General features: G+C 41.9%; 1 protein-coding gene across 4 annotated transcripts in view; it reads right to left on the bottom strand.

The window, feature by feature from the left end:
• Positions 1–27259, bottom strand: part of sema3b (sema domain, immunoglobulin domain (Ig), short basic domain, secreted, (semaphorin) 3B) — a 93881-nt gene that overhangs the window by 13043 nt on the left and 53579 nt on the right. For 2 of the 4 annotated variants that reach the window (XM_029505827.1, XM_029505830.1), the window contains exons 1-4: positions 15433–16152; positions 8803–9362; positions 6245–6402; positions 5103–5165 (exon numbers count right to left, since the gene is read on the bottom strand). In XM_029505827.1, the coding sequence (XP_029361687.1) occupies positions 5103–5165; positions 6245–6402; positions 8803–8980 (399 nt within the window). In that variant the 5' untranslated portion in view covers positions 8981–9362; positions 15433–16152. Of the gene's footprint in view, positions 1–5102; positions 5166–6244; positions 6403–8802; positions 9363–15432; positions 16153–27259 lie in introns of those variants that run through there. The other 2 variants (XM_029505829.1, XM_029505828.1) reach the window with 1 other exon arrangement.

The following is a 27259-nucleotide window of genomic DNA, read 5'->3' as shown; positions in this document are numbered from 1 at the left end:
ATGTGTTGCTGTTTTTTTGTTTTTTTTTTTTTTGTATGTGCACATATGAAAGCTGTACAACCAATCAATGGGCTGATTACAACACTGACAAAGACAAGAGACCTTTATTACCCATGAAAGAAGGGGGCACACTCCACAACCTTTCCTTCACCCTTAGGCTGAAACACACATCTACACCATGAGTGAAGACACTAGTACTCTAACTCACACCTTGGCTTGGCACTTTCAAATACCAATCAAATAATCAGTCTTTTTCTCAGGATTCACAGTGTGTCTGACACCAGATCACCTCCTCCGTCCAATGGCCATGATTGGAGCCCATATTGTGTGTGTGTGTGTGTGTGTGTGTGTGTGTACATCAGGGGGTAAAGGAAGGTAAGGGAGTCAGCAGAGCAGTGATGTGACGAAGTCAACTCTTTGATGTGACAAAAGGGAAAGACAAGAAAAGGTAAAAGAAAAGACACATAAAAGACCCTGAAGAGGGAGGTGAATTATGCCAGCAATCACATTTCCTTAGTGTGTGTGTGGGTGGGAGTTAAAGGGTTCACTGGTCAACCTTTGACCTACCACGGACTCATTAGCAGAAACAGTGAGTAAAACCCGGGCTGTGACCTCACGGCAGCCTAAGCTCTAAGTCCTGCCCTCATGTCTTGTGAAGCTGTATTGTTCAGCTGTGGATGTCTTTTTTTCCTTTTCTCTCTTCATCCTTTCCACTCGAGAGATGATTAACCCGGTCTGCCTATTTATTATTTCAGCCATCTGTCCTTCTGCTCCTGCTGTTGTCATCTATGTCTGCCTCTCTCCCGTATGCATTTTAATGTTAAGTTACTGGGTTTCAATATCCCTGAAAGTTACATGTTCCTCCACTATAATTATTTATGGGTTGCTTCCTTACTATATGTGCAACCAATTCATGTTAAATGGCCATTAGTTATTATATTTGTTACAATTAAAACATTCTAATAAAGCTTGAATGACCATAGTCAGTTTTCTTTTTCCCCAGTTTGACCCTGCACTTGTATTTTTTCAGCTCATCTCAAAAACATCTCAGCTATTTTATTGCATCATTGTACCTTTGTTTTGTAAGTAAGTCATTCAGGAATCTTTAGTAAAGTTAATGACTGAAAGCCTTAGGCTGAACACAAAGCCATGACCTGGAGTATACAACCATTAGATACACAACAGAGCCCAGTATAATAGCCCAGGAATGCCTTCAGCCACTTCTGGATCAAACAACAAAGTAGCAGTGTTGACATTTGTGTTCTCAGAAACAAACTGATTTCTGGATTCTGACCTTCGACGAGTTGTTTGTGGACACGGACAAAGAAGCAGACAGGGATATTTTGTTAACGTGTTCCAAAACATAGTCTGGAGAGTTGTGACATTTTTGCTTTTTCAAGAAATTGTAAAAATTGTTATGCAGCATAATCTTGATTGGTTAGTGCAAACTAATTTGCATGGTAACATACTGAAACTAGATGGCGAGCACATTATTATTCTGAAATTTGACATTGAGCTTTGCTATTTTGAAGATGTTAGCATTTGGATGTTGGCTTTTTTGGCACAGCGCTGTGAATGTGGCTATAGAGTGTTAGCCTTGTTTTCAGATAGACCAAATGTTCTCAATTATAAAATACATTATCATAACAAAAGGAACCGACAGTGAGTGAGTTGGGGAGATGACATGAATTGATTGCATCCACCTTTGCCTTCTTAAGGTGGAACACAAGTTCCTTTCGTGTAAGCACACTGGTCCTTTTCATATGTCAGAACAAGTGAATAGACATTATTGGCATGTAAAGGAAATTTAATTTAATTTTAACAATTTCTGACAAATGTCAAATCCTGGTGCCTTTGTGGGGATTAACTTTGAATTACTGAATAGTATATACAATAATAATATAATAATGTCATTTTTAATGATAATCCCCTCTTGACTGTTAATGGAACTTCAAATTCACCGAAAGCGACAAAGTGTGTCCTAACGTGACACCATAAACCCACAATCTCTTACTTCTGTGGATGAAAGCACGGCCAAAGTGCTGAGTCAGACTGAGTGTCTGGGTGAACTGTCAACTGTTTACTACCACTGTCTGACGTTGTTTATGTGCGTGTGTCTGTGTTTGTGTTAGTGCATCCATGTGCATGTTTAGTGGCTTCCCTGCGGTCGATGGGCATGTGTGTGAGTAATGAAGTGTTTATTACTTGTCTTATGTGGGCAACTGTTGAGCCGATCACAGTCTTTTTGTGTCTTGTTGAGCTACCACGAATCTGTGTAAAGTGTACCAGAAAACAAGTTTGTTATTTAGCTAATTGATTTGAATTTTAAAATAACCCCCCCCCCAAAACACACAAACACACAAACGGGTGAAAATAGAATTAGCTTTGTAGCACACATATGTGCATTTCGACAAACTGGTTTCCATGGGTTGTTTAAAGGATTTTCATTTGGATAGCTATAATAACACAGCTATAATAATTGTGATTGGCATCAAATGCAAAATGGAAATTCCGTTTTTTTGGGCACAGAAGGAAACACTAATACAGCGATTATGATCCCTTACCGGCTTCTGAGAACTAGAAGCTACAGTGTTAGTGTAACGCAAATATAAAGCAAACTGCAGTGTGGTGTCGATATGATACTGAAAAGAAATGCTGAGCAATTTCTCCACTGCTTTCTTTGAATCTCTGCACAGTTTGGGATGTTAATTCAGCACGGAGAATTTTGAATTAAAAGAAAGAGTTTAACAAGTACGCAGAGATGATGAAGGATCAGTGGGGCTGTATAAACCATGAATAAGTTCTTTAGAAGAGAACAGGAAATGTGAGATAATGAGAAAGCACTGAAAGTGGGGAGGACTGAGAGAAAGTTAGGAGAGTGGGAGCCGAGGGATCCAGTGGGGGAGAGACAGATACTGGACTCTTCCTACAGAGAAACACACTTCTCTGTAATTAGGGTCAATACTCTGAGGTCGGCCCAGTTCTCAGTGTGTGGGTGACTGTTCGTTCAGATGGGCCAAATAAAAGTCAAGAAGAATATGAGGGAAGAGTGTTTAACAAAGGATAAAGATAACATTTCAAAGGCCAGAAAGGCAGGAATGAAATGTGACCAGGGAAAACTCCTTTCAATGCAACGCTTGACTTCTACATTTCCCTGAACTTTCCTCTCTGTTTCACCTCCCCTTCCTCCATGGGAGCAGTTTTACTAATTCTCTACACCGCTCCCCATCTCCATTGTTACTCTTGCTTTCAACCACACACAAACAGGACACAGACACAGAAACAGAAGTGCTCACACACACACACACGCTCAGACAGACTCCTGGTCAGGTGAAACTGGAGCCTGGGGTTTTGTATGAATGGAGCTCGTTGTCTGTCTTCTCCAGCTGTGTAATCACACTGATGAAGGGTTTGTTTTACACACACATACACACACACACACGTTGGACACTTAAACATTCATGAAGAAATTTACATTAAGACTGGAAAACACATGGACATGAATTCAGTTCATATAGACAAATATCTCCACATGCTAATAGGACATATAGATTTACACACACACACAAACACAGATATGTATGTTAGTTAATTGTGTGTGATGTAATTCTGGGTGGTCTCGACTCATTGGTCAGCGGTGCTACGGCTGCTCTGTCTGGACTCCATCCACATTCAGAACATAACATTTAGAAACATAATCATCACATTCACTGTTTTCCCAACATATTCTTGGATACTCTTTCTTTTTTTACTTTTTTGGCAGCTGATTTAAAAGACCAAAAAAAAAAAAAGGAGCAGGGCGGCACGTGTTGGCACGTTTTCACTGTCATCTGAGTATAAGAGTGGGTCAAGAGTTCAATCCTAGCAAGATGTAAGGTGCTTCTATCATCAGCAGCCATGTTTAGTCAGCCAGGCTGTTCGCTGCACACTCGCCCCCCCCCGTTCACCAAGCACGTTCGATCCTATTATCTTCATGTCAAAATAGTCATCCTGTGAGATCGATTGTCTTTGCTCTTTGTCTGTGCCTTTCATGGCCATGAAATTAGATTTCACTTGTTAAATAAAGGTTACATTACACATGCAGATGGTCAGTAATCAGATCGCCTCATTACCTTTGAGCTTATTTGGAACCACAGCTTCATTATGTGTGTTAGTGATAGCCCCACAGAAGAGCAATATTTCCTTTCATTAAATACATTTCTTGTTTACATTCAATTAAAAACATTTGCAAACTGCATAAGAGCACAATAAAAGTGAATGTGAACTGCTGCATAAAAACAAACAAAAGTCTTGGGTGCATCATAAAACTGAGCAGATCTCAGTCAGACAGGATTTAAAATACACAGATGCAGAGGAAGTGGTGTCACCACAGGGCAGGTCCAAAAGTGGGAGTGTTGCACCTTTTATTACATGTTATCTGTTTAAAGAGGTGGTTCTGTCTTATGATGACTCCCATGACTCTGGTGGATTAAAAGGTACCATTGTGCTGGGCTGAGGAGGAGTGGGCAATTTAGTTCCTCCATGCAGAGCTGCTCTGTTTAACCCTGGATAAAATGTATGTCTGTAGTTCTTCTATGGGTTGACAGTTCATTTATTTCTGTAGTTCAAAGCCACAATAAAGAATAATTCTATTTTACAAGAGAGATTTCTGTATTTGTGCTTTGCCTGTGCTTTTCACACATTACCTGTCTCATACTGTGTCTCTGCTTAACATTCAGAGTTTAACTGCACGAGTATCGGACAACAGTTTGCGTGTCGGTGAAATGTAATTCAGTTACCTGCACAATAATAACAAAACAGCAAATGGCTTAATCTTGGCTATACAGATAACAATCCATCCATCCATCCATTATCTATAATGCTTATTGGTTAGGATGGCCAGGGGGCAAGGGCAGGTACACCCTGGGCAGGTGGCACAGACATGAATATTTAATACTAATTTGATAGTAATATTTAAAGCTACATTAATCTATGGCTGTAAGTCATTTTTCTTTTGTTTGTCAGAAAAAGGGATTCGCATTTTCAGCATCTATAAAACTTGCCTGTTTTAGGAAACCAAAGTAAAACAAGTGGAGATGGGGTGTGATGAAAAAGTGACTCACAGTGATATCCTTCCCAGCCCAGTTACACTCCTCCCTCCAGTCGACGGGCGCAGGCCAGTAGATCTGAAACACAACAGGTAACATTCAGATCAGCCTGTTAGCAAGACAAACACCTCTTAACACTTAAAGGTCTGTAAAAAGACAGGTTTTCAACTCCCGTCCTTCAATCTGTATGACCCACTTCCTTTCGTTCTCTCCCTCACCCCATCTTCTCCTGTCTCCTTCTTTTCATTCTTTCTCTTCTGACCTAACCTCTGTGTCCTCCGTTCTCACTGTCTTTGGACCCCACCTCATTGAAAAACTGCTTCGCCTACCACAAGCCAGCCATAAATCAAGCTGAAACATATACCTAAAACCAACAGAAGCCTTGTGGCACACATATCCACCCTGTAATTTACTCCATACAGATGTGGACAGATGTTTGGCATAGGCTCCATTCTCCTTGTGTAGCTTTGTGGGGTTTTTGTGTCTCCATACATCTAAGTGCACACTTGATCTTGTGTATTTCTGTATAAATCTATATTATTATGTGCTGCAATGTGTTTATCCAAATTCTGCACATTGTCTATGTCCATCTGCGACATAAAACACGATTTACTTTGATAAATGCTTTCTTTTTGTCTATGCCAACCTCTTTGATTTCATACCTTTGTATATTAAACCCACATTTCTCTTCCCTTCCTAACCTACATGTGAAGCTTTTCACTTGAGCAGTCTCATATGTGAAACGGCATCGTTCAGCCCTGTTCAAAGGGGCATGTTTGTAAGAAGTATCCGCAGCTTTGAATATTTCTTTTTGTATCACTTTGAAAACAAACTTCTGAAGCTTGTGAGTTCTGTTTTCGATAACAGCAGTCTTAATAAACAACATGGCACTGGCTGTAAATGAGAACCACTTCCTGACTTCCATCCCTTACTGTCCTTCATCTGGGACACAAGCTAAAGCTATGAAGTATTTTCATAACAGAGCCACAAATATAGATATATCTGTCTATGATCTAATAGAGGAATCATTGTGTAACTCAAAATAATCATGACACAGTTTTGTTTAAGTGGACTTTGTTTTAAAAGATTACAGTGTGCTCTGCGTAAATACAGCTATAGTTATTAAAGCGCTACAACTGATTTTGTTTGCGACCAACCTTGTGTTCTTGCTTCGCGATGTTGTCCAATGAGAGGGACAGCAGGAAGTTCTTGGCCCCGACGAAGAGGCGGCCTCTTTCTTCATCCAACAGTAAAGCACTGAAACAGCAGGACCGCTCCAGCTCGAACCGTCGCACCCCGTGGAACTGCTGCAACTCTGAGAGGGCACACATATGCATCATGGTCAAGGGCGACAAGTCTTTGTCCTGTGTACACAACAAAACAACGCTTCCAGTCTAAGCAACACTTGGAAGATTTCAAAGTCCATGGATCAGGTGTGCATGTGTGCCCTTGGGTTAATCCTTATGTGTGTTTCAGGTGATTAAGGTAGACAGAAATATTCAAGAAATGTTAAAATGACTCTGCAAGAGCCTCGTCTGGCTTGGTCAGTTCTCAAACCATTATCAAGACATGAGTAATTTTGGCATTGGTATAAAGCAGCAGAACATGCTCCTCTTCCTCTTGTTTGCAAACTCTGAAATATTACATTGCTGTCAATAAGTATAGAAATTAAACGTTTATTATTTCGCTCTGAATGAAGAAACAAGAGTAAACAATGTGATTCAGTTATCAATACCAAAACAACCCGAAGTCATAAGATCCAAGTCATTTGGCCAACAAGTTGAAATGGAAGATTAGCATTGAATTTCAGTGCTTTAATTCAATTTCTGGACTGTTTCCTTCATCAAAGTATTGATTAACATTCAAAATCCTATGACAGTAATGACACTATAGTGGTTTGAATGGAAAAACTGAGTGTCTTTGCTGTTTCCACACAGGCAGATTTTTTTGGGGGAATAGTGCCTGGATAGTGGAAAAAACAACAGTGCTCTCAGCCTTAAAATCTGAAGAAATAAAGGGAGTGTATCTTCCCCTGCTGGTCTGGCTTAAACCAAGAGCTTAAGACAGAAAAGACCCAGAGCTTCATTACACAGACATTAAAATTGCTTTATTGGTCTTCCATTGCTCTACTTTGAATTTATAACTACAATTAAAACCTTGACACACACAGTGGCCGCCTGCATGACATCAGGGACTTTAGGGCAAGTTGTCTTCTTTTATAGTAATTTGCCATTTTCACCAAATGTGTTAAAAACAAACAATGAACCCAAAAGTCTTTTGGGCTAATTGGGGTTGTTTGTGATCACATGTCATCAAAGAAAGAAGATATATTTCAGGGCGAAACACAAGTGCATTAAGTCCTTGAGTTCAGTCTGTGAGACTTACAACCACTCTAGTTTTTCCGTCAAGCTTTAATAGTCACAACACACTCTGTAATAATGTCTTTTAACGTCCTGTCACCTTGTGTGGGTAGCATACCACTACTGCAGCAGCTGACTGAGCTTAGCCATCCATAACCAGCATTAACACAATAACTCTAAATCCATATACTATATATGGTGGAGATTCATTTGTTACTCCATTACACACAATCCACTTTTTTTTAAGAACAGTTACTTATTTTTGTGTAACAAAACAAATTATTACACATCAATACAGCTATAAGCAAAGAAAGGTAAAGTGTTGTAGTTTAATTCAAACATAACTCAACAACAACAAAAAAACTGCAGTATTAGAGATCATTCAAAGCAGCTGCAAATAATGTTAATTAATAGTAAATGATGTCAAATAAAGCATTACCAATCATTTCTCCTGCTATTTGTGACCATAATTTAGCATTATAAATAAAACTATGCAAAATTTTCTATGAAACATTAGCAAGCTATTAAGTAAGGTCAGTCAGTCAAATTCATGACATCATTATTCCCACAACCTGCACTCACAATATCAGGGGTTACTTTATATCGGACCATTGCACATAGTCCTGCTTATTAGAGATGTTAATTGATGTTTAAGATGTTATATCATCTATCCGTAATTCGGTCCAGCAGCCAGACATGACCGAGGACTCAGCATCTGTGTCCTTTGTCCTGCTGATCTGACACATAATTAAATTCACAGGTTTTTTTTTTATAGATTTAAGAGTTCATCTTTTTTTTAGTCCTTCATGTGTCAACCAAAACTAGAATATTCTGCTATCTGTGCTACCTCTCTGCCGCATGTTACCTTCAGCTGAAATTAAAGAGAGCACATATCACAGCTGGCCAGACTGCCTTCACTAAGCCTCGTGTCCTTGGTGAGTTAGCTCAGACTGTAATTGGGAGCTTTCAGTGATGGAACACATCCCTGGTTTATGTGGTTGTGTCGGGCATTGGGTTGAGTTCTTCAAACTCACAAAACTTGAGATGAAACACTAACCCGTGCCTTGTATGTATAAAGTGTCTGTGTGTGTGTGCATGCATGTGTTTGTGACTGTGAATCGCAGCGACCACAAATTGCAACTGGCTACTGTTCAAGACTGCTTACTTTGAAAAAGAATACAGCTGACGATCATATGAAACCAAGAATGTGTGCATTCAGATTAAAGTAGCTACGCATTCATTGCTATTATTGGAAGTGGAGGAAACAAAGAGCTGCATTATTCAACAGCCACACAAGAAATAATCTCTTGTCCTTGAAATGCGTCAACTTTGTTCCCAAAAGCTTCTGTCCTTACCTTTGTACGAGAGCTTCATACGTGGTGAGGAGGATGAGGAAGAGGTTGAGGAGGATGAAGACGAAGAGGAGGTGCGGGTCATGGTACTAGAGGAAGCATGGGCGGCAGCCAGACCCAGCAGGAACAGAGAGCTGCAGGTGACCATCATGGCCGCCACCATCATCATCATGGTCATCATCTTGACACGAGTAAAGGACTCAAAAACTTGAGTTGGTTCTCAGCAGGACTTTGGCTTTTTTCTCTCCTAGATGCCACTTATCATCAATCCTGAATATTACTTTCCTTGTTATTTTCCCCCCAGTTCTGTATTTATTCACTGCAAAAATCAAATCCTGTGTCTTTTTTGTCCACCGACTGCTTTGATTCGGGTTTAGTTGTTTCTGGTGAGGAGTTGGGATCACCTCGACCTCTAAATCCCAAACTCAGCCTTCAGTCTTCAGTGTAATGTTTGTGATGTCCTCTTTGCTTCTTGTTCAGCTTGTGTGTCTGCGCTCCCTCCCCAGGAAGACTTCACCTCTCACAAAAAAATGGGACAAAATGTCACACGTGGGAACAGAGACCTAAAAATAGAGACAGGGAAAGAGAGAATTTAAAAATGGACCCTACACGCATGTGTGTTGGTGCCAGGGATGCCCCTTCACATGCACACACGCACACGCGCACACACACACTCACACACACTCTGGTGTGGTGGTATATTTAGTCAGAGCCAGATTTGTTCCCCTGCCAGGCTTTGTTAATGCGAGCCTCCATTGTGGCAACAACTCTATAATCTCTTCACATTACATCAAGACTCAGGGAAAGTATCCAAAACACACACAGACACAAACACACGCATACACATATAAACACACACCATGGTGCTGAAGACTGTGTGTGTATGATAGAGAAATGCAACGCCTACTGCCAAGTGAAGCAAAATGTCTCTGTCTGTGGCACTGCCAACTCAGACCAACTCTCTCTCTCTCTTGCTCGCTCACAGGCTCTCTCATCCTCTCTAAACTGGCAGACTGTGTTCGCAGAGGAAATCTCTTCATTGCCGTGGACCAATGAGTCGACAGTGACGTGGATAAATGTGTGTACAGACGAGTGCATCGGTGCTTCACAGACAAAGACAGTGACTTTTGAGTGAGCCCAGGAACACAAAGACTGTTGGCTTTTATAATGAGATTATGTGTCAATATTAAATTACACAGTAATAAATAAATGATGTTATGCGTTATTCAGAGCTTTACAATGTTGTTTCGCTTTGTAATCTGGTTTACACAAGGCTCCCACTATCTGGCTTTCTGAGTGTGTCGGGACTTGCTGTCAATTGAGTGCGGTCGGGGAGCACAGAAAAACACTCTCTACCAAGTTATTTGAGTGCTGGAGTGAAATCCTAAGTGGAAATTTTGTTATTGTTTTGGAAAATTCCCCAATAACTCGGTCTGTCTTGTCTGCGATTGTGTTGTTGTGAACCACAACGCTGCCACAGCAGGAGTAGTAATGAGGTCACTGCTTTATTAGGCTATATGTATGAGAACACTGTTGTAAAAAAAAAAAAAAAAGAAAAAAAAAAAAAAGACATGAGACACACACCTCTCTGTCAGTACTTTGGACTCTGGTCCAAAGTACTCTGTGGAACAATAAAGCCTTTCACCAGAAACAGTCTCCTTTATTATATTACACCTCACAGCTGGCACTCAGTCAGTGAAAAGCAGACAGTCTGTTTTCCTCCCTTTTACACTTTCGGTGCGTTTCTTCTCCCTCATCTGACAAATATCTCTATCACTCTCCTTCCTGGGCTCCTCTCCCTGTAGAGACACCTTTGTGTCTTGATTTAAATCAACTGCTTGGGCAGGATACTCTGTGCTGTAGGCCCTCTCAGACCTACATGCATCTGTCTTTATGGGGCATTTTCTAAATGCACTGTGGACAAAATAGGACCAGTAGCAACCTAAAAGCTAAAGCTAAAGCTCTGCTGACTGGAACTTTTTTTTCTCAAATGATCTCTCAAATCCAAGTATGAACTCTGAATCCAGATATGCGCTACATGCTGTGTGCACTTCTGGTGAAATCTGGTGACCGGAGCTGTGAGGATGACTGACAAGTAAATCTCTGAAAAGTTCACCTCAGTAATTTAGGCATTTTCTACCTCAGAAAGCACCAGCACATGTATGTAAACTGAAAAACCTAAAGATGACAATATGCAGACAAACTGTGCCCTCGCACACCTGTCCAGTTTTATGAATAATGGAGCTATTGAGGCGTAGAGGCAGGAGAGCACTTGCAAGCTCACGCTCTCAGGCCACAACACAGGAGGATGGAGCTGAACGGGGACATAAACTCCCACACACAAACGCGCATTTGGAAATGTTCAGAAGCACACATGCAAGCCTAGCAGAACACAACCTGCCGCAACACACTGTGGATGAGAAGTGTTGTCATCTGTGAGGGCTGCTTTAACACTTCTGTTCTGCTAAACTCAGCTGCAAACTTTAAATGTGTCCTGTTCAGTATCAAAGAAGTGATTACGTGAGCTAAACCTTTCAGCGACTTGGGTTTGTGTGTGTGTGTGCAATACAGGAGGAAGCAGGCCCTGTTCCGTGCCAAGGTGCAAAGATGCTGCAGCATTTCAGGGAGGACGTCAGTGCTCTCGTCAGCTGCAGGGCCGTGACACACCAAGAGAAACACACACGCACGATTCACGGTGAAGTCCCTGGGAGTGACGCGGGCAGCAGTGAAGCCCTTACGCTCCTGTCGGCTTCTATAAAAGGAATGAGCGTCCCATTGTTCCTCTGAGTCTCCCAGAGCTCAGTGTGTATGTGTGTGTCTTTTAAATGTGCCGTCTTGGGTTGACGTGAGCATTATTGTTCCCCCCACATCCCTGGGTCATCTCAGAGCCTTAGTGAGCGCACACACACCTACCCTTGCATGCATTTAAGGACATGTATACACTCTTACACAAACTCCTACTTCTCCTACACTTCTGCAAACTGCACACACACTCACAAACACACGCACTCCTTGCTCTATAATGCATCTTAATAAAAAAAGCTACTGGACCTGCTGACACTTGCATTCAGTTCAGCATCAATAGGCACAGAGAAGCAGCATGCCAAGAGGGAGTGGATTAAAAATAAAGGAAAAGACAGAGATTCTTTGGGGGGGGGGGGCTGTCCTGTCAAAAACCACCCTAAATAGAGAGGGGTAAACAAAGCAGTCTGCCTCCAGGGTGAGACGGGCTTTTCAGAGTGAGGTTAGAGTGCATTCCTACAGTACAGAATGCAATAAGTGAATGGATATCAGCAGTTTAACCTGTGGCCCTTCACTGCTACAGATTAGAGCTGAGAGAGAAAGAGAGAGACAAAAAGACACCAAGGGTCTAATGGAAAGAACCTGACAGAAGGAGATACAAGAGGAGGCAGACAAGGACAGAAAGGTAGGGGGTGAAAATAACCTTTAGAATACAGCTATGTGGAAGAGATAAAGACAGAGGGAGAAATGATTAGGAAGGAAGGATAGGTAGGACACTTAGAAAAAGAAGGAAGCAATGAGCATGAGTTTAAATGAGATAACATGGAGGAGAAAAAGGCAGGCAAGGCGGTATTAAGATACAGAGGGGAAACAAAACTAAATAACACACAAAAGAGAAAGGTGGAGTGTGGCTGGTGTAGACGGGGCAGTCAAAAAATGAATGAAGGAATTGGCATGGAGGGGAAGGGAGAAAGAGGAGGAAGCAGAGGAAGAGAAAAGACAATAGGTTTCAAAAGTAAGAAAAGGGCAAAGATGAGGATGAAGAGGGGAGAGAAAATACAGAGGAAAGAGATTCGGACGTTAAACCACTTCAACCGCGCAGCCTGCCTTCCTGCACACAGTCCCACAGAAAGGAGAGAATGCAATGGGAGGGGGGGGGTGAGTGAGGCGAGAGGTGATGGAGAGAAAGGAGCCAATTGTTTTCCCTGCAGGGAGAAAAGAGTTTCCCTGGCCTGTGACCAACAAGTCTAAGCCTCCCTGTGATGGAGAAATAAAAGGAGAGATGGATAGATGGAGGGATGAAGAGGAAGAATGAGGTAGAGAGGGTGCGGAGGCGGGGGGAGCTGGCAGCCTTATAGAGAGAAATGACTGAAACAGCAGGTTACCGGTGGCCTATGTTCCCATTTGACTGGTAGGGGGAGACAGTGGGAGCAAGAGGAAGGTGGAGAAATTTCAGAATAAAGAGAATGGAAGTTGATTGTACATGAGTGATCAAGAACTGTACCATTCAGTCGGCTCTTCAGTTCAAGTCGACTGTGAGCTGTAAATCATCAGTTGCTCTAAAAACTGAGAAAAGATGAGGAGGAGAAACGGGAGGGACAGGAGGGAGGAGGTAAAACAGATGTCGTAGGTTATGACAAACAGAGGAGAAGCTGAGTATTGCACAAAGTCTGTAATGTCTGTATGTGGAACCATTTAACTGCATGATAAGTGGAATTACTGCATTCTTATCAAACTGTGTCACTTCGTCAGCGATAAAAACCCATCTGAGGAGAATTAGAAGTGCACAACGTCGATGCCATAAACTGTTCAGTTTGTTATTTAGCTCAGGTTGATGAATAGATTTGTCATAAATAAGCCATCATCATTAATCCAATGCGCATGTCATAAAAACTGCTGCAAACAAACATAAATCTTCGAAAGCACAGGACACGTGTCGTTAGTGTGCAGTTTTTTCATCATGTTATCAACATCCCACGTGGGAGTGATTTTTATCATCTTATCTCTACACACTTGAAATATGGTTTTTGGATTGAGGTTGAAAAGGGACAACATATTCCCTGGCTGACGTTCAGCATGTCATTGTGAAGGTTAACGATAGGAAACGCATTAAAGAAATGACTGGATGTGCATATATACACAATACTATACTTTCCTGTCACATTTGTAGCATTCATAACATCATCGGGTTGTGATTCAGCTCAGGTAAAAATCTGTTTGCCTTGCAGGCTTAAATGCCTCAGCAACTCCTTCCAAAAAAAAAAAAAAAAGAAAGAAAGAAAGAAAGAAAGAAAGTAGGAAGCCTTAGAGAGAAGGGGAGCATGGCTGCATGTCGACCCACTGCAGACTTTTACAAACAGTTCTTACAGCGAGCAGCAGTAAAATAAGCAAAAGGACAGCCAGCAAAAGTCTGAATCCTGCACTGATCACACCTGTGACAATGTTATTGGTTAGAAGCATGACGTATGAATAAAGAGTGCAGCGGTGCCTCATTTCCCCTGAAAACCTCGAGAAGAAGCAAATGGTGATAAAGACAGACCGCCAATGGAGAGAGGGTGTACTCTTCAGGAGTAGATGGTACTGTTCTACATTACAATGGCAATATAAATGAGTCACTGCTGATTCCTTTGGAAGGCAGAGCTCTAAGTTAAGGAGAACATCAGGCTAAAATGAACCTCACTCAGGCACACGTGATGAAACAGTTCAGTCATAGGAAGAAGTCAAGAGCAGGCTCTCTGTGTAATGCAGCTTAGAGGTACAGTCTTCTTTCAATAGAGGGTCTTTGGGTGAAGCTAGTTAAAGGAGTAAATGAAAGTTTCACACACACAGGAGAAGTAAAGCAGCTAGAAGCCAAGAGTGACTACCAGTCTTTATGAGATTTAAGCTGAAAAAACAAAGTGAGACGGAGAAAGGGAGACGATGCAGGGCAGAGAGCCTGGTCCTTCTCAAAGACACGGAGTGAATGCAGGAGCCAGGGAGGCTACAGCGCTCTGCTGGTTGCTGGTACAGAGCCATCTGGCCCGGCATCACGGATGGAAAGTTTCCCAGCCCACAAACCCGTGGCTAACATTTGCTCAGTGTGGCTAAATTGTTCCTCAGTAGCCAAACTTTGAATGATAATAAAAAGTAGTCTGCACTTCAGTCCACAATGCAAAAGTTGTGTCTCACTTATGTTGGGTGTCTCTTAAATCTTTTTTATGAGTTCTCCCTGTGCTGCCAGGGCGTGCAGGACAAATGTTATTGTGGATAGCTTGATATATGAAGGAAGGATGAAATTGAAACAAATTGAAGAGGTCCTTTGCAGTGGCACTACAGAAAAGGGGATGCAGCGGAGCAGCCACTGAGGAGAGGGCAGCCTGCTGATAGCTGGTAGCTGTCCATTTGACTGCGTTAAAGTTGGGACCTTGCTGAGCTGCCTCTGGTCTCCTGACTGGAGCTGCTCCAAACAACTCTCTGAGGGAAGACAACTCACTTGGCTTGCCTTAATAAAACAGCAGAGCATATCTCTAAGCCATCTTCTGAGGAGGCAGCCCATATGCCATCAGCATGACTTGTAAAAATATATTTGTGTCATATAATGGTAACGAGACTCCACGAGATGAAGTCACAAGGACAATAACAGCAGAATCATTATTACTTATATTATATATTATTGCTGTTTTCCTGTTGGACAGTTCAGTTTTTTTGTTTTTTTTTTTAACTGGATCAGATTTCGCTGTCAAACAAACAATGCAATTTTAATGTTTACAACAGGACAAACTTGTGGGAAATAAATCTTTCTGAGCCGCAACATTGGCTTAATTACAACTTGAAGTGACTGATCAACACTGACAAACATCGGAGCAGTGACCATAAACGCTACTTATGGGACAACAGATAAAGTCAACTCACCTTTCCATCTGTTTCCAGGAAAACCTAATTCCAAAGAGTTCACAGCAGTCCTGGTTGGGATCAGCATCCACCTGAGCCCAAAATGCCTCTGACAGCACTGCGCGCTTCCATAGCTACAGTACTGCTTTTTGCCATTTAACCTCTCCAAGGTTTTCCCATCGCAACAAAAAGGAAATAAATGTGCCTTTATGAGAAAAATGCTCTTGATTATGCGATCACTGTGTAGGGAGAGCTGTATACATGCATCGAGCTCTGCTTATGTGCTATATGACCCATTCTCAGGTTGGTGCATGACTGAATTTAGTGTGAATGTACAGAGAAGTTCATCAGGAATCAAGTGCAAGCAGCTGATTTTGAATTTTAAACTCCATAAATTAGAAGTTTGAAGTAAAAATTCAGTATTTCCAGTGATGCCAGGGAACAGCGGGCAGAGAGAGATAGCAGTGTAGCAGAGCTCCACTTCGGTGCAAAAAAGTCCAGAGAGACTTTAAGAGAAAAAAGAAGTCCTTAAGGCAGCCGGCGTGGAAGTGAAACGCCAGCGCAGTGAGATCTGTGTATTCCCCTGTCTGCAGTCAGCTCCACTGATGAACAGCTACACTCCAGCTCCACTTAGAAAAACACACAGCCCCGTGCACACACATAAAACTCCTCTTAACACACACACGCAAGGAGTTCACACACACATACACAGAGTTTTCACAGGAGCTGAGCCGAGTAGGAGTGCTCGGAGGGCGAGCAGGCAGGAATAATGGACTTAATTCAAGTGGGGAGAGAGAGGAAGAGAGAGAGGGAGAGAGGGAGGGGTCGAAGAGAGGAGGGAAAGGTGGGAGGTAAGAGGAGGGGAGGGAAAAGGGGCAGGCACATGTGCTGTAGTGTGCTTGTGTGTGTTACGCACTCCTGTGTGTTGTTGTCAGTACCTGGGATCATTGTGACGAGTGCATATGGAGAACATTAAACTTTAATACTGCAGCAGAAACTGTACAGACTAGTGAATTTTTTTTAGCCGTTGGTCGTGGGAGACACGCTGTCATATACTCTCAGCTGATTCAGGTGAACAGCCCTCGTTCAACTTCTGACCGTGTCTCGAGATGTAGGCCTAAATTGTGTGTTTGCTGCCTTGTTGGACTGGAATAGAGCGTCAGGCTGCAGTATGATGCAGAATAAACAAACTGTTCAATATTTCAGTTCAAGAAATGACATTTTAATTTGCCATAATTAAGTTATAGTGGGAAAGAGTGAAAAATCCAGTTGACTTTCTCAGTGTGTCTGAATGATATCATCTTTACTCAATCTCACATAACTAAAAATAGTTCTTTGAAGGCGCTGATTGTGACCACATTTTTCTGCACCCACCTCACACAGCGCAACATGTGCTAGATCAACGTCAGTGTTGTTGTACAGTGTGAAGATGCCTTAAAAAAACACAAAAAGCATCAGCTCCAGACCTGATTTCACACTCGTTCTGATAAGGGTTGTGACTTTTCCTCCAAAGATTTTACCGGCATGCAGTGTACTGGTGAAGGTATACTTCATACTGTTTGGGTGAGAATCACTGCAAACAACGATAGAGAGAGACTCACAAAGAGACAGATTTCCAGATACAGAACAAAGTATATGCACTATACACTATGCTGATGTGACGAAGGCTGATGAGATACTGTACATACTGTAAGAGAGTAATTGGTGGACAGTTATACCATATGAGGGTTTACATGATCTCCTGCCCATATCAAAGTTGAAGGATGGGTCAGTGATTCATGACTGCAAATTTCTCAATAATCAAGCACATAGAGCTAAACAAAAGAAAAAAAGTTGGGGGTTTTTTTCTTAAAACTTCTTCTTCTCGTGTTTCTTTTTTTATCATTAATTGATTCACATCTGGTTGAAATAAACCAAAAGATTTTCAGTATTGCTCCTGCAGACTTGATCATCGGCTGTTCAAATTTCTTTTCTTGTCTTTTTTACAGTGTTTTGCTTCAACGTAGTCAGCTGCGACGTATGTATGCCCTTTTCACGAGGCGAAAAAGTATCAAAGCATCTATTCAGCAACTCCAACTTGATTTAATATTTCAACAACATAAAACAATTCCTGCGGCATAAAACGTTGTCCACTGATTCAACATGGGCATGCTGTAAACAGCCATTTCAGGGAAATGGGACAGAAGACAATACTTGTGAAGGATCTGAGGAGGATAATAAAAGCTCCACATGCTCCACATTGTGGCCTTTCTGACCATGTGGATGTGGTTGTTTGATGGGTCACTCTGGTTTCCTCACTCCCAGAGAGATGATTGACTAAAAAAAAAAAAAAAGGTCCCATAGTCAGTTGTTTCTCAGCAACAACACCACCTAAAGTAGCAGAGTCGTCTCAGTAACAGTGATTCATCTGTTACCAGTTGCCCCACTCCTTTAGCCGTCATTCCAGTGGCAGGTGCGACAATGCGCCTGGCAACCCGGACTGACACTCTCACACACACACACACACACACACACACACACCTAGAAACCCACTCTCACTGGATAGGCAGAGGTCATGACTGTCGCATTAGGGGGTTCACTGTGTATATAGATGTAATTATGTGTCTCTCTTCTGAACACAATGCACATTTGCCTTCAGTTAAAGCTAAATGTGTAAGTGAGTGTGTGTGTGTGTGTGTGTGTGGGTTCCTGTGTCGTACTCTCTTAGCCCCCCTGCTGACCTGTCTGTCATAAACCAGTCTGATGTCTCTTCAGGGTGGAAAGTGAGCACTGTTATCCCGACAAAGGCTTTTGTCTCAGCTGATGAGGGCTCAGTTTCCTAATAACATTTCAGTGAAACTTTGTGTTATTGGTAGTCAATGAACCGCGATGATCTCTCAATGACGCTGGGACCTCAATCAGGCCGGCGTCTCACACTTAGGAATCCCTCCCTGTGGTCTTGCTCTTCATCAAAAATGAAGTTTCAGGTTATAATAATTAAAGCTTTGATTTCTGAATATAGATCAGCTTTAATTTAGTTTCCACAATTTTTTGTTACAATCTGATGAACTAAAAAGCTTTAGATGCTGACCTTATCCTGCAAATTTGACTGGAACATGATTCAGTAATAGGTAATAGTAATAGGCAAAGGCAGAATTGTAAAAGAATTTGGTACAGCTGATGATTTTGAGTGTGAACGAGTCGACAGGGTTAAGAGAGTTGATTCCCGCAGTCAGAGATGTGTTATGTTAATTTGCAGCAATAATGACTGGACTTACTGAACACCATTTCAGTGGTGCTGTTTTACGTGTTGTGAAGTAATTAGTTTCTCTTTTAATGGCATCAGCCAAGTCCAGTGAGCATTTTATGAAACAAAATGTTTTTTCTTTTTGTAACCCTAACCCTTATGGACTGACACCATAGTGCCATTGGTCTCATAAGATGATTAACTTAACCATGTAGTGACTATTATATAACACAGACGAAACACATCATAGACCAGGACTGGCAAAGACAAGTTCTCATTCTGGATTACAGTCCTACAAAAACACTACTATTTATCACATTATATAAACCTGGTTCTATAATACTTACATACTGCATTCGAGCGGATTTTGCAGTGGACCTTTTATAATCTACTCAGCAGCTTCATCAACTAAATCGCTGCCGCACAACAGGAATTTCCGAGGCTCGAAGCTGGCTTCTTACACTAAGGGTCAGCCCCCAGAATAGGTTTTCAGGTATTTAGCATATATACTGCTTCTAATGTAGCAATTAATAATTTCTGAGGATAACCCAGAACAAAACACCTGCTATAAAAAGAAAATACAGTTTTTGGTATTCACAGCTTATGCCCTCCTGTCTTACTGAGATGATGCAAACATCCACACTCTACAATGTCTCTTTTAATATAACTGGATAGCCAAGCTGTCTCTCCATTGGCATGTCTTGCTGCTACGCCCAGATGACAGTCCTGCATGACAGATGCAGGAACAGGCAGTTTCTTCAACACCAAAGGAAGAACAATGGATACAGATGGCATTTATTTATAGCAGGCCAACCCCCCCCCAAAAAAAAGTACGATGTTGAGGTGTTGTGACATTTGCCAATGCTACAAGTTTTGCATTTGGACATTTGCTCAACTGATGTAGAAATATTCAGGCCTGGATGCCATGCATGCAAAATTAGCAGCATGAAATACCATTGAGATGACCAGGAACTCGTTCCGCTGTGTGTTTTCAGGCCTCTAGCAGTATAATACTGACCCTAACTAACTGACTAAGTGGCTCTTTAGCATCATTACAACTGGGGCCCAATCTGCCAGCTTTAATGTTGTACTAATCTTTACTGCCTGCGTTTGTGCGTGTGGGCAGCAAAATTTGTCTTAAAATGGCAACCACAGCAGCGTGTCATAACTTGGAAACAGACAATTAACCTCAGATAGGGCTGAATAAAAAGCTATCTTGGTGGTTTTGTTAGAAATGTAACCTTTGGGTGACAACAGTATCAAGATACTAAATCTGGCCAATGGAAAATAAACAAGATGAAGTTAAGAAGTTCATGAAGGAGTGGAGAACAAGAAAGAAAGAAGAAGAAACATAAGACAGGATGGCCCAGTTGTGTTGTTTCTGTCTTGACAAGTTGTCCATGACAGTCCCCTGACCCCCTGACACCACAGAGATTAGAGGGGCCCCAGTAGAGAGTGACAGGAGTGGAAAAGAGAGAGAGAGAGAGAGAGAGAGAGAGAGAGAAAGGGGGAGGTCTTGGACTGGTACCCTTGCAGCCCAGAAAGCTGTAATCCTCTCTGTTTCACTTTGATGTGATCACACCCAAGTGAAAGGATGGTGGATGCAGGGGCCGCTGGGTTAGCGTGTCAGGAGGGCAGTGCAGGGTGGTGGTGGTGGTGATGGGGCAGGATTGGGGACTGACTGTGGTGCCAGGAGGCTCAGAGGTGGGACATACAATCTCACACACTCTCACAGGCATGTGGTCACACACCATCTGGCTGCGAGGGTCAGCGAGTGAATAAGACCACCTTCAAACATAAGCATCGCTTTAGTGACGCATTTTCACACACACACACACACACTCACACCTCAGAGAAGGTCCTGAAGGTCACTGAGAGAATTGCAGCACCTTGCATGACCATGGCTTTGTCTCTTTCACACACACACACACACTTTCAAGTGTATTCTCTGTGGAATGTGCATTGCTATGCCACCAGTTCCCACCACTATTAAATCCAGTTGGTTGACTATCATTTAATAGTGACTTCCTTGACTAGAAGAGCATGTGTACAATAATCTATTGCCTAAGTTTATATTTTTTTAATATTCCTGCAAAAACAGATCTCAGTTGAGGTAGAAAACTTGAATGTAGTTAAATCTTGATCATGCTGTTAATTTGGCTTCAACACTTGATATCGTACGAATGAATTCAGGAGACTTAATGAAACTGAACTACAACATAACCTTCTTTTTTAAATCAAACATGGATGAGAGTTAAACTGACTATTCACTAGGTGGCTCGGAGCCAAACATACTGTAGCGGGCCCTGCAATTCTGAGCTTCGCTTTAATCAGACGTGATGTGCTGTTGGTATGCTGCTGCTATTTTGAGAGGATCCAGCGCAGATCACAGCGAGATCGGATGAAAGACAAAAACCAGGGAAATCACCTATTAAATGGCAGAAGCTTTAAACTTCTGGCTACAAAAAGACAGTTAAGTTAGATTTACAGTTTCTAGAGGCCCACACACCAGCACCAGCTCCTGAATGCCACCGAGGCTGTCATCATATCTAACCTGTATGGCATGGCTAAAAACTATTTGGCGTATTCGTCTGCTTGGTGCAATTTGTTCGGGATGTAAACAATCAAATTAAGACCGCTTGAAAAAAGAAGCTCGGCCTGCTTTTAAGTGGACTGCGGTGCAGTACGAAATATGTTTTTTGCATCAATTTAAAAGCTAAATTACTAATATATACATCTCAGGATTTTACTAGCAATAAGAACTGCTTTATTTTTTCTGTTTCGTTTGCGCTCTGTTTGTACTGAAACGGTTCATAAGAAAGAGGGATCCCACAGCAATAATTCCACAATAATGCTGCAGTAATAACTATTCTAAATATCACAGATAATAATCTGCATAGCCACTTCTTCATGAGCCTTGTGCCATCAGAGAACAGAAACAAACACAGCCACCATATGTTCTATCATGTGGATCCTAAAAATGTAGGACACCATAATTTACCAATTCAGTGTTTCTGATGTGTATTTGAACTGAATAGTAAAATATGCAGCTCTCTAGTAGAGCCGGTCCACGTTACACTATAGTGGACAAGATGTCTGGACTGTTGTGGAGGGCAACACTGGTGGAGTTGAAAAGGAAAACGTATCGCTCAGGAGCTCCCAAACCTGTCAACATGCCAATGTAATGACAGAATGATATTTTGGATTTTAGTTATGCTGCAGTGTTTCAAACAGAAAGAGAGTTTGCCGTGCATCCATGGATCTAAAATGTGTAACAGTAACTGACAGGCAATTTTCACGTTCTCATGACTTTTAACGCAAAAATCCAAACCGTCATTGAAACATTCAGATATGTAACTGCATGGATTTCAGAAGACTTTTTTTTTTTTGCTGAAAGCAAGCAGATAAGGCACATAGAGTGCAAGTGCATGTTATAACACACACACACACACACTGCAGTTCTCCCGTGCTACCTCATTAAGGCCTGAGACGTGATAGCAGTGAGCCGACCCAACGAAATGATCCTGATGGGCACTGATCCAACCAGACAGGCTGCTCTCAGCACCTCGGTGGATTAGTAAGACACACACAGTAAGACACTCTTCCCAAGGGGCTGTTGAGACACTACATTGTACAGTTATTAGTGTGTGAGTGTGCGCGTGCACCCCCCAGGGGAAGTCTGAGAAGAGCCCAGAATGAGCAGATTTTACAAAAACATGAGAGGTGACTCTACTTGTCACACTATGGAACTATGGCGTACACACACATACACACCGTCTGACACTGCTTGCTGCAATATAAGCACAATAGGTGGCTCTGAATCCCATCATAGGAAAGGGTATTATTTCTGTCTAAATCCAATTTTGAGTATTTTTACTTTTCATACAATATTAAATAATATGTATCTTGAAGGATGTTTCATTTAGGTCGAAGGGGGCTTAACAAAGCAATCTCTTCAGGTAACAGTTTTCAGGTTTCACAATGATGTTTAAAGTTGCAATTTCCAAACGTGTGCGAGTGTCAAAACATCAGAGATTTATCGCACTGGTGAGAAGAAATTACAGCTTATTTTGGATTCCTCGCACAAAACACACTATCAGTGAAGCCTTTAAGTAAACACTAGCTGACCGTGAAAACCATCTCTTAAAATCACGATCCGGCAGTGAGGCATGCAAAAAATCCAGCAGCTTCCTTCACCCTATGCCATACACACACATCCAAACACACACACATGCACATGCACACACACGCCTTAAGTCACTCATCGGTCACAAAGCCTATGATCACCACAACAACGGCAGATTGCACAAGTGGTTGAAGTATTTTCACCTTTTGCCATTTTTCACTTTTAGATTTAGGCTGTCAAAACAGCTGCTCAGACAGCCACCCACCCATACACACACACACACACACACACACACACACACACATATATATATAAATGCATACATATCTCTCAGGTGTACTGAGCACCGTCTGTGACTGCAGGGCCAGAAATCCCCACAATCAACTGGTAATTGAAGACAGTTTGTGGGGGAGAAGGAAGAAAGAGGATGAAGGAATAAATAAGCAGCCATGAGAGGAGAGGGATGGATGAATAGAAGGCGAGATGATACGCATCAGATATCACACCATTTGAGATTTCATTGCATTGTGTACCCAGAGGAAGTTACAAACAACAACTGGGGCCACCCATGACGCATCTGGAAGGTTGTTTCTTCTAGGTTAAGTGCAGGCAAGGAACAGGGAGGATGATAAAGGAATGGAACAGGAAATCTCATTAAAAAAAAAAAAAAAAACGATTACATGATGCTCAAAGAGCACCGGAGAACAGCATGTAAAGAAAACCACACACACGCCTACTTGTTTCTGTTCTGTTCATTTAAATGCCACTTTCCCTCTGGCCTGCAGCTCCTGTATCTGCCAAATCTGAAAAGGAGGTTGCAAAAAAAGCATGCTTGATCGATGTTTGTGCAGGTGCTCCATCTGAAAGACAGGAGTTTCCAGCACACCATCAAAAAGGTGATCCCTCACCAGCTTCCCTCGCAAAGACGCAGGCAAACGCACAACCAAGCTGTGATCAAACACCAAACCAATGCATCCCTGCAGTGGTTTGCCTCCAGGGGAACACTTCCAGTCGTCGAAAACCACAAAAAATTCACTTTCAATTAACTGTCGTTGTATTTCAGCAGGATAATCCACTCAGTACCAGTGTTTTAGAGCTTTTAATGTTCCCTACAAAGGAAAAAAGGGTAATTCCAAGTCTCCTAATTTTGCTACACTGAGAGACCTGCAGTTCTCGGGAAGAACAGAAAATTTATTGCCACCCATAATCCCAATTTGGCTCCAAAAGTGGAAAGTTTAACATGTTAAGGATGTTAATGCCTCTAAAATGATTTTCAATGGAGTACAAATCCAGACTGGAGAACAAAGGCTTTTTAATGACAGCAGTCAGCTGAACGCAGAGCTGTTGAAGAACTGAGTCCATGTTTATCCCAGACACAAACCATGGCAAAGTCAGCCAGTCACACACACACACACTACCAGTTCATGACACAGGGTGTGATTTTACGTTGCCAGGGATACATAGGAAATCACCTCGTTATCACTTCAGCAATAGCTGTGATTAACAGAACCTCAAAGTCACAGAGAGCAAACACACAGGCACACATAATAAAAATGTCCTCATGCACTAAAATAAAATCTGGAATTTATATATTCCTGCAAAAAAATGCAGTGCTTTTCATTTTCATCTATAGCCAATTTTGGCTAAAGATAGAAACGCCTGTTCTCCTTTAGACAAGTACATCAGCTCAAGATGTCAGTTCACAGCTGGCACACAGGAGGTGTAATTCAGGCCACACACACTATTGGTCTTTTTCTGAGAATTCTTAAAAATGTATAGGTGTCTCAGCATTAGTCTCTAATCTTTGTCTCTTCAGATTAAAAAAGTCAAACATTTCTTTAAATCTATAAATGTTTCACTAGTATCTGTGCCACCCTATTTTAAGGCCAAAATTCATGGAAATACTGCACCGTGTCTATTTCAAGCAGAACCTGGTAGTTTATTCTATTTATGGTGCTAAAATTGGGTCACATATACAGCTTAATCCACAAATATAATGAAATCCCTTCTACACCACAGCCTCTGTTTCCAGGTTGACTTCATCCATCTTGTTTGGGGTTACAGGTAGTCGGCCAAGAGGAGGAAGATTAGAGCGTTCAAAGTAATAGGCTGTCCTGGCCAAACAAACTGTCATTTCCCTCTGTTTTGGCTCAACTCTTCTTCTCTTTCCAACCCCCTCCTTTCCGTCCCTCCTTCCACTCCTCCCCTCTTTTTAGAGCCAACGTGTCAAGGGGAAAAAACAAAGCTGTTTAAACTCTGAGCAGTACAAAAACTTTAGGCGAGTGAGGATGAGGGAGACAACCAGACCAAAGGATCTTTACATGGAGGGTCTGCTGCGTTCAAGTCAGTTTGAATAAAACATCTCTGCACTGCAGATCTGCAACAAGCAACTTATATTTCAGTGCATAAACTTTAGTTTTAGTCATCAAAAGATTCTCTGCATTTGTCTGGATTTTTGTGTGTGAGGTGTGTGAATTCAACCAAAAGTTAGACCCCATGTGAAAGATGTCATCAGCAGACATTGCGTGGAGGTGACAAAAGGCCGTGACAAATTCTGAAACAATCATTCAGTTATAACTCAGCTGAAGTCAACAGTGATCCCTCATTGTCTAATGTCCTTCCCTAACATCCTTTCTCCACAGGAAATCCATCACATTGGAAATGGCTGTATACAATGGGACCTTTAAGAGAACTGACTGTATGTACAGTACCTCGTCTGTTATGCAGTTTTATAAAGAAAGCCAGCGATAAAATTCAAGAGAACTTAATGCTGTATTCCTCGATATCGTGACCGGATGTCTCCCTCCCTGCTGTTGGATGGCCCAAGTTACACACAGATTATTAGGTGGTGCTGTGGGCCCCCATATATGCAGGCGGGTGACAACTTTCTCACCTTCCTCTGTGTTTTTGGTGTGGTGGCTGTAGCGTGGCAGATTGCTTCAGCGGACACCCTCCTGGCTGTAGACTGTGACTGTATGTGTGTGCCACGGGCCTTTATGGCTCTTGGTCCTCTAGAGCTGGGTGAGCTGTGTCAGTGTAAAAATAATGTTTGTTTGTTCTGATATCATTATTATTATTATTGTATTCACCCCATTGCAGGACAGATGTTATGGGTTGGCGTGTCATGGGTGATTAGTTTCTGTTTTTGGTTGGATTTCCTGCTGCCTTTGCCAGTCCCAGCATTCACCTCATCCTGTAGCCTGACTATAGACTTTGTCTTATTAGCTTAATTTACCATTTGATGTTGACCATTTCAATCGTAACCATGGTAATGAAACTTCACATTTGGATATGAGCAAACCTGTGGGGTAATTTGTTGAGTTAATTTAAATAACTTCCTGGTGGTGAAATTCCCCTAGGTGTTATTTCTATTTCGTGCCTGGTGCCACCCTCTCACAAGAATTTTCCATATACTCCACCTAATCCAGTACGTGATCTTGTTTGGGATCTTTTCACTTCTCTTGCTTCATTCAGCAGGTGACCTGTGTTACATCTTCCATGTCACATTTTGGAATCAACCTATTAATCCAAATTATAAAGTGATACACTGGACCTGAACATGAACTTGTGCCACAAAGGGGGAAAATGCTGCAGTGTAAAGTGCAGATGAGAAACAGAAGCACAGAAGATCTAATAAAAAAAAAAAAAAAGCCAGTTGTGATCCTGAAGTACAGTTCATCCACACCAGGATGTTCAACCTGGAGGACAGCACACACACTCCCTGTCAGTGACAGGCTGGATCAAGCTAATGCGCTATAAACATCATCTAAGTCACACACAAACACGCACTGTTCCCTCTTTGCTTTTAGCGCCTTAAAAAGATTAATGACACAGTTGTTATGACTTTAACTTTGTGCTTTGATTTGCTCTAAACTGTGTAAACATGTGCAACTCGGAGGCCACTTTCTGTGCTGCCGCTTAGAACATATACAGAAGCTTTTTCTCCATGCAGGAGCTCCAATGAAACTGTACGCAGAAAGTTAAAGATCTTTGTTTGTTTTAGTGCTTTCAAGTAGGTCAGCACAAAGAACAATCAAATTCTCAACTGGGGTGAAATTCTCTATTCTGGTGAGATGCACTGGATGAACTACAAAACAGGCATGGCAGCCTCTTCTGTCAACTAAAAACCTTTACAGATTAATTAGTCGCTTCCTTGTAAATGTGAGTCTCCTTTATTCCAAATCCCCATTAATTCTGTGGCTGCATAAGTTACCGCTCCCTCAGATGAACACCTGGTTCTAACCACAGGCTGCGATCAATCAAGAGGCCTGCGAGCAGTGCTGATATGCCTCATATGGCATATAAACAGATACAGAGTCCCTCTCTCTGTGTAAATGAAACCACAAGGACATTTGTGCCAAGACGCTGCTGCCAGCTTGGCCAAAGTGACTACTCCCTTACACATTAAATACACAGCCTGCAGCTTTTTTTCCGTGACCGCAGAAAACCTGCTTCAATAAGAAACTACCACAGTAGAGTGCTGCTCCTCATGTGTT

Source organism: Echeneis naucrates, chromosome 7 (genome assembly GCF_900963305.1).
Source record: "Echeneis naucrates chromosome 7, fEcheNa1.1, whole genome shotgun sequence".
Lineage (NCBI taxonomy): Eukaryota > Metazoa > Chordata > Actinopteri > Carangiformes > Echeneidae > Echeneis > Echeneis naucrates.
This window is presented reverse-complemented; position numbering and strand designations above follow the sequence as displayed.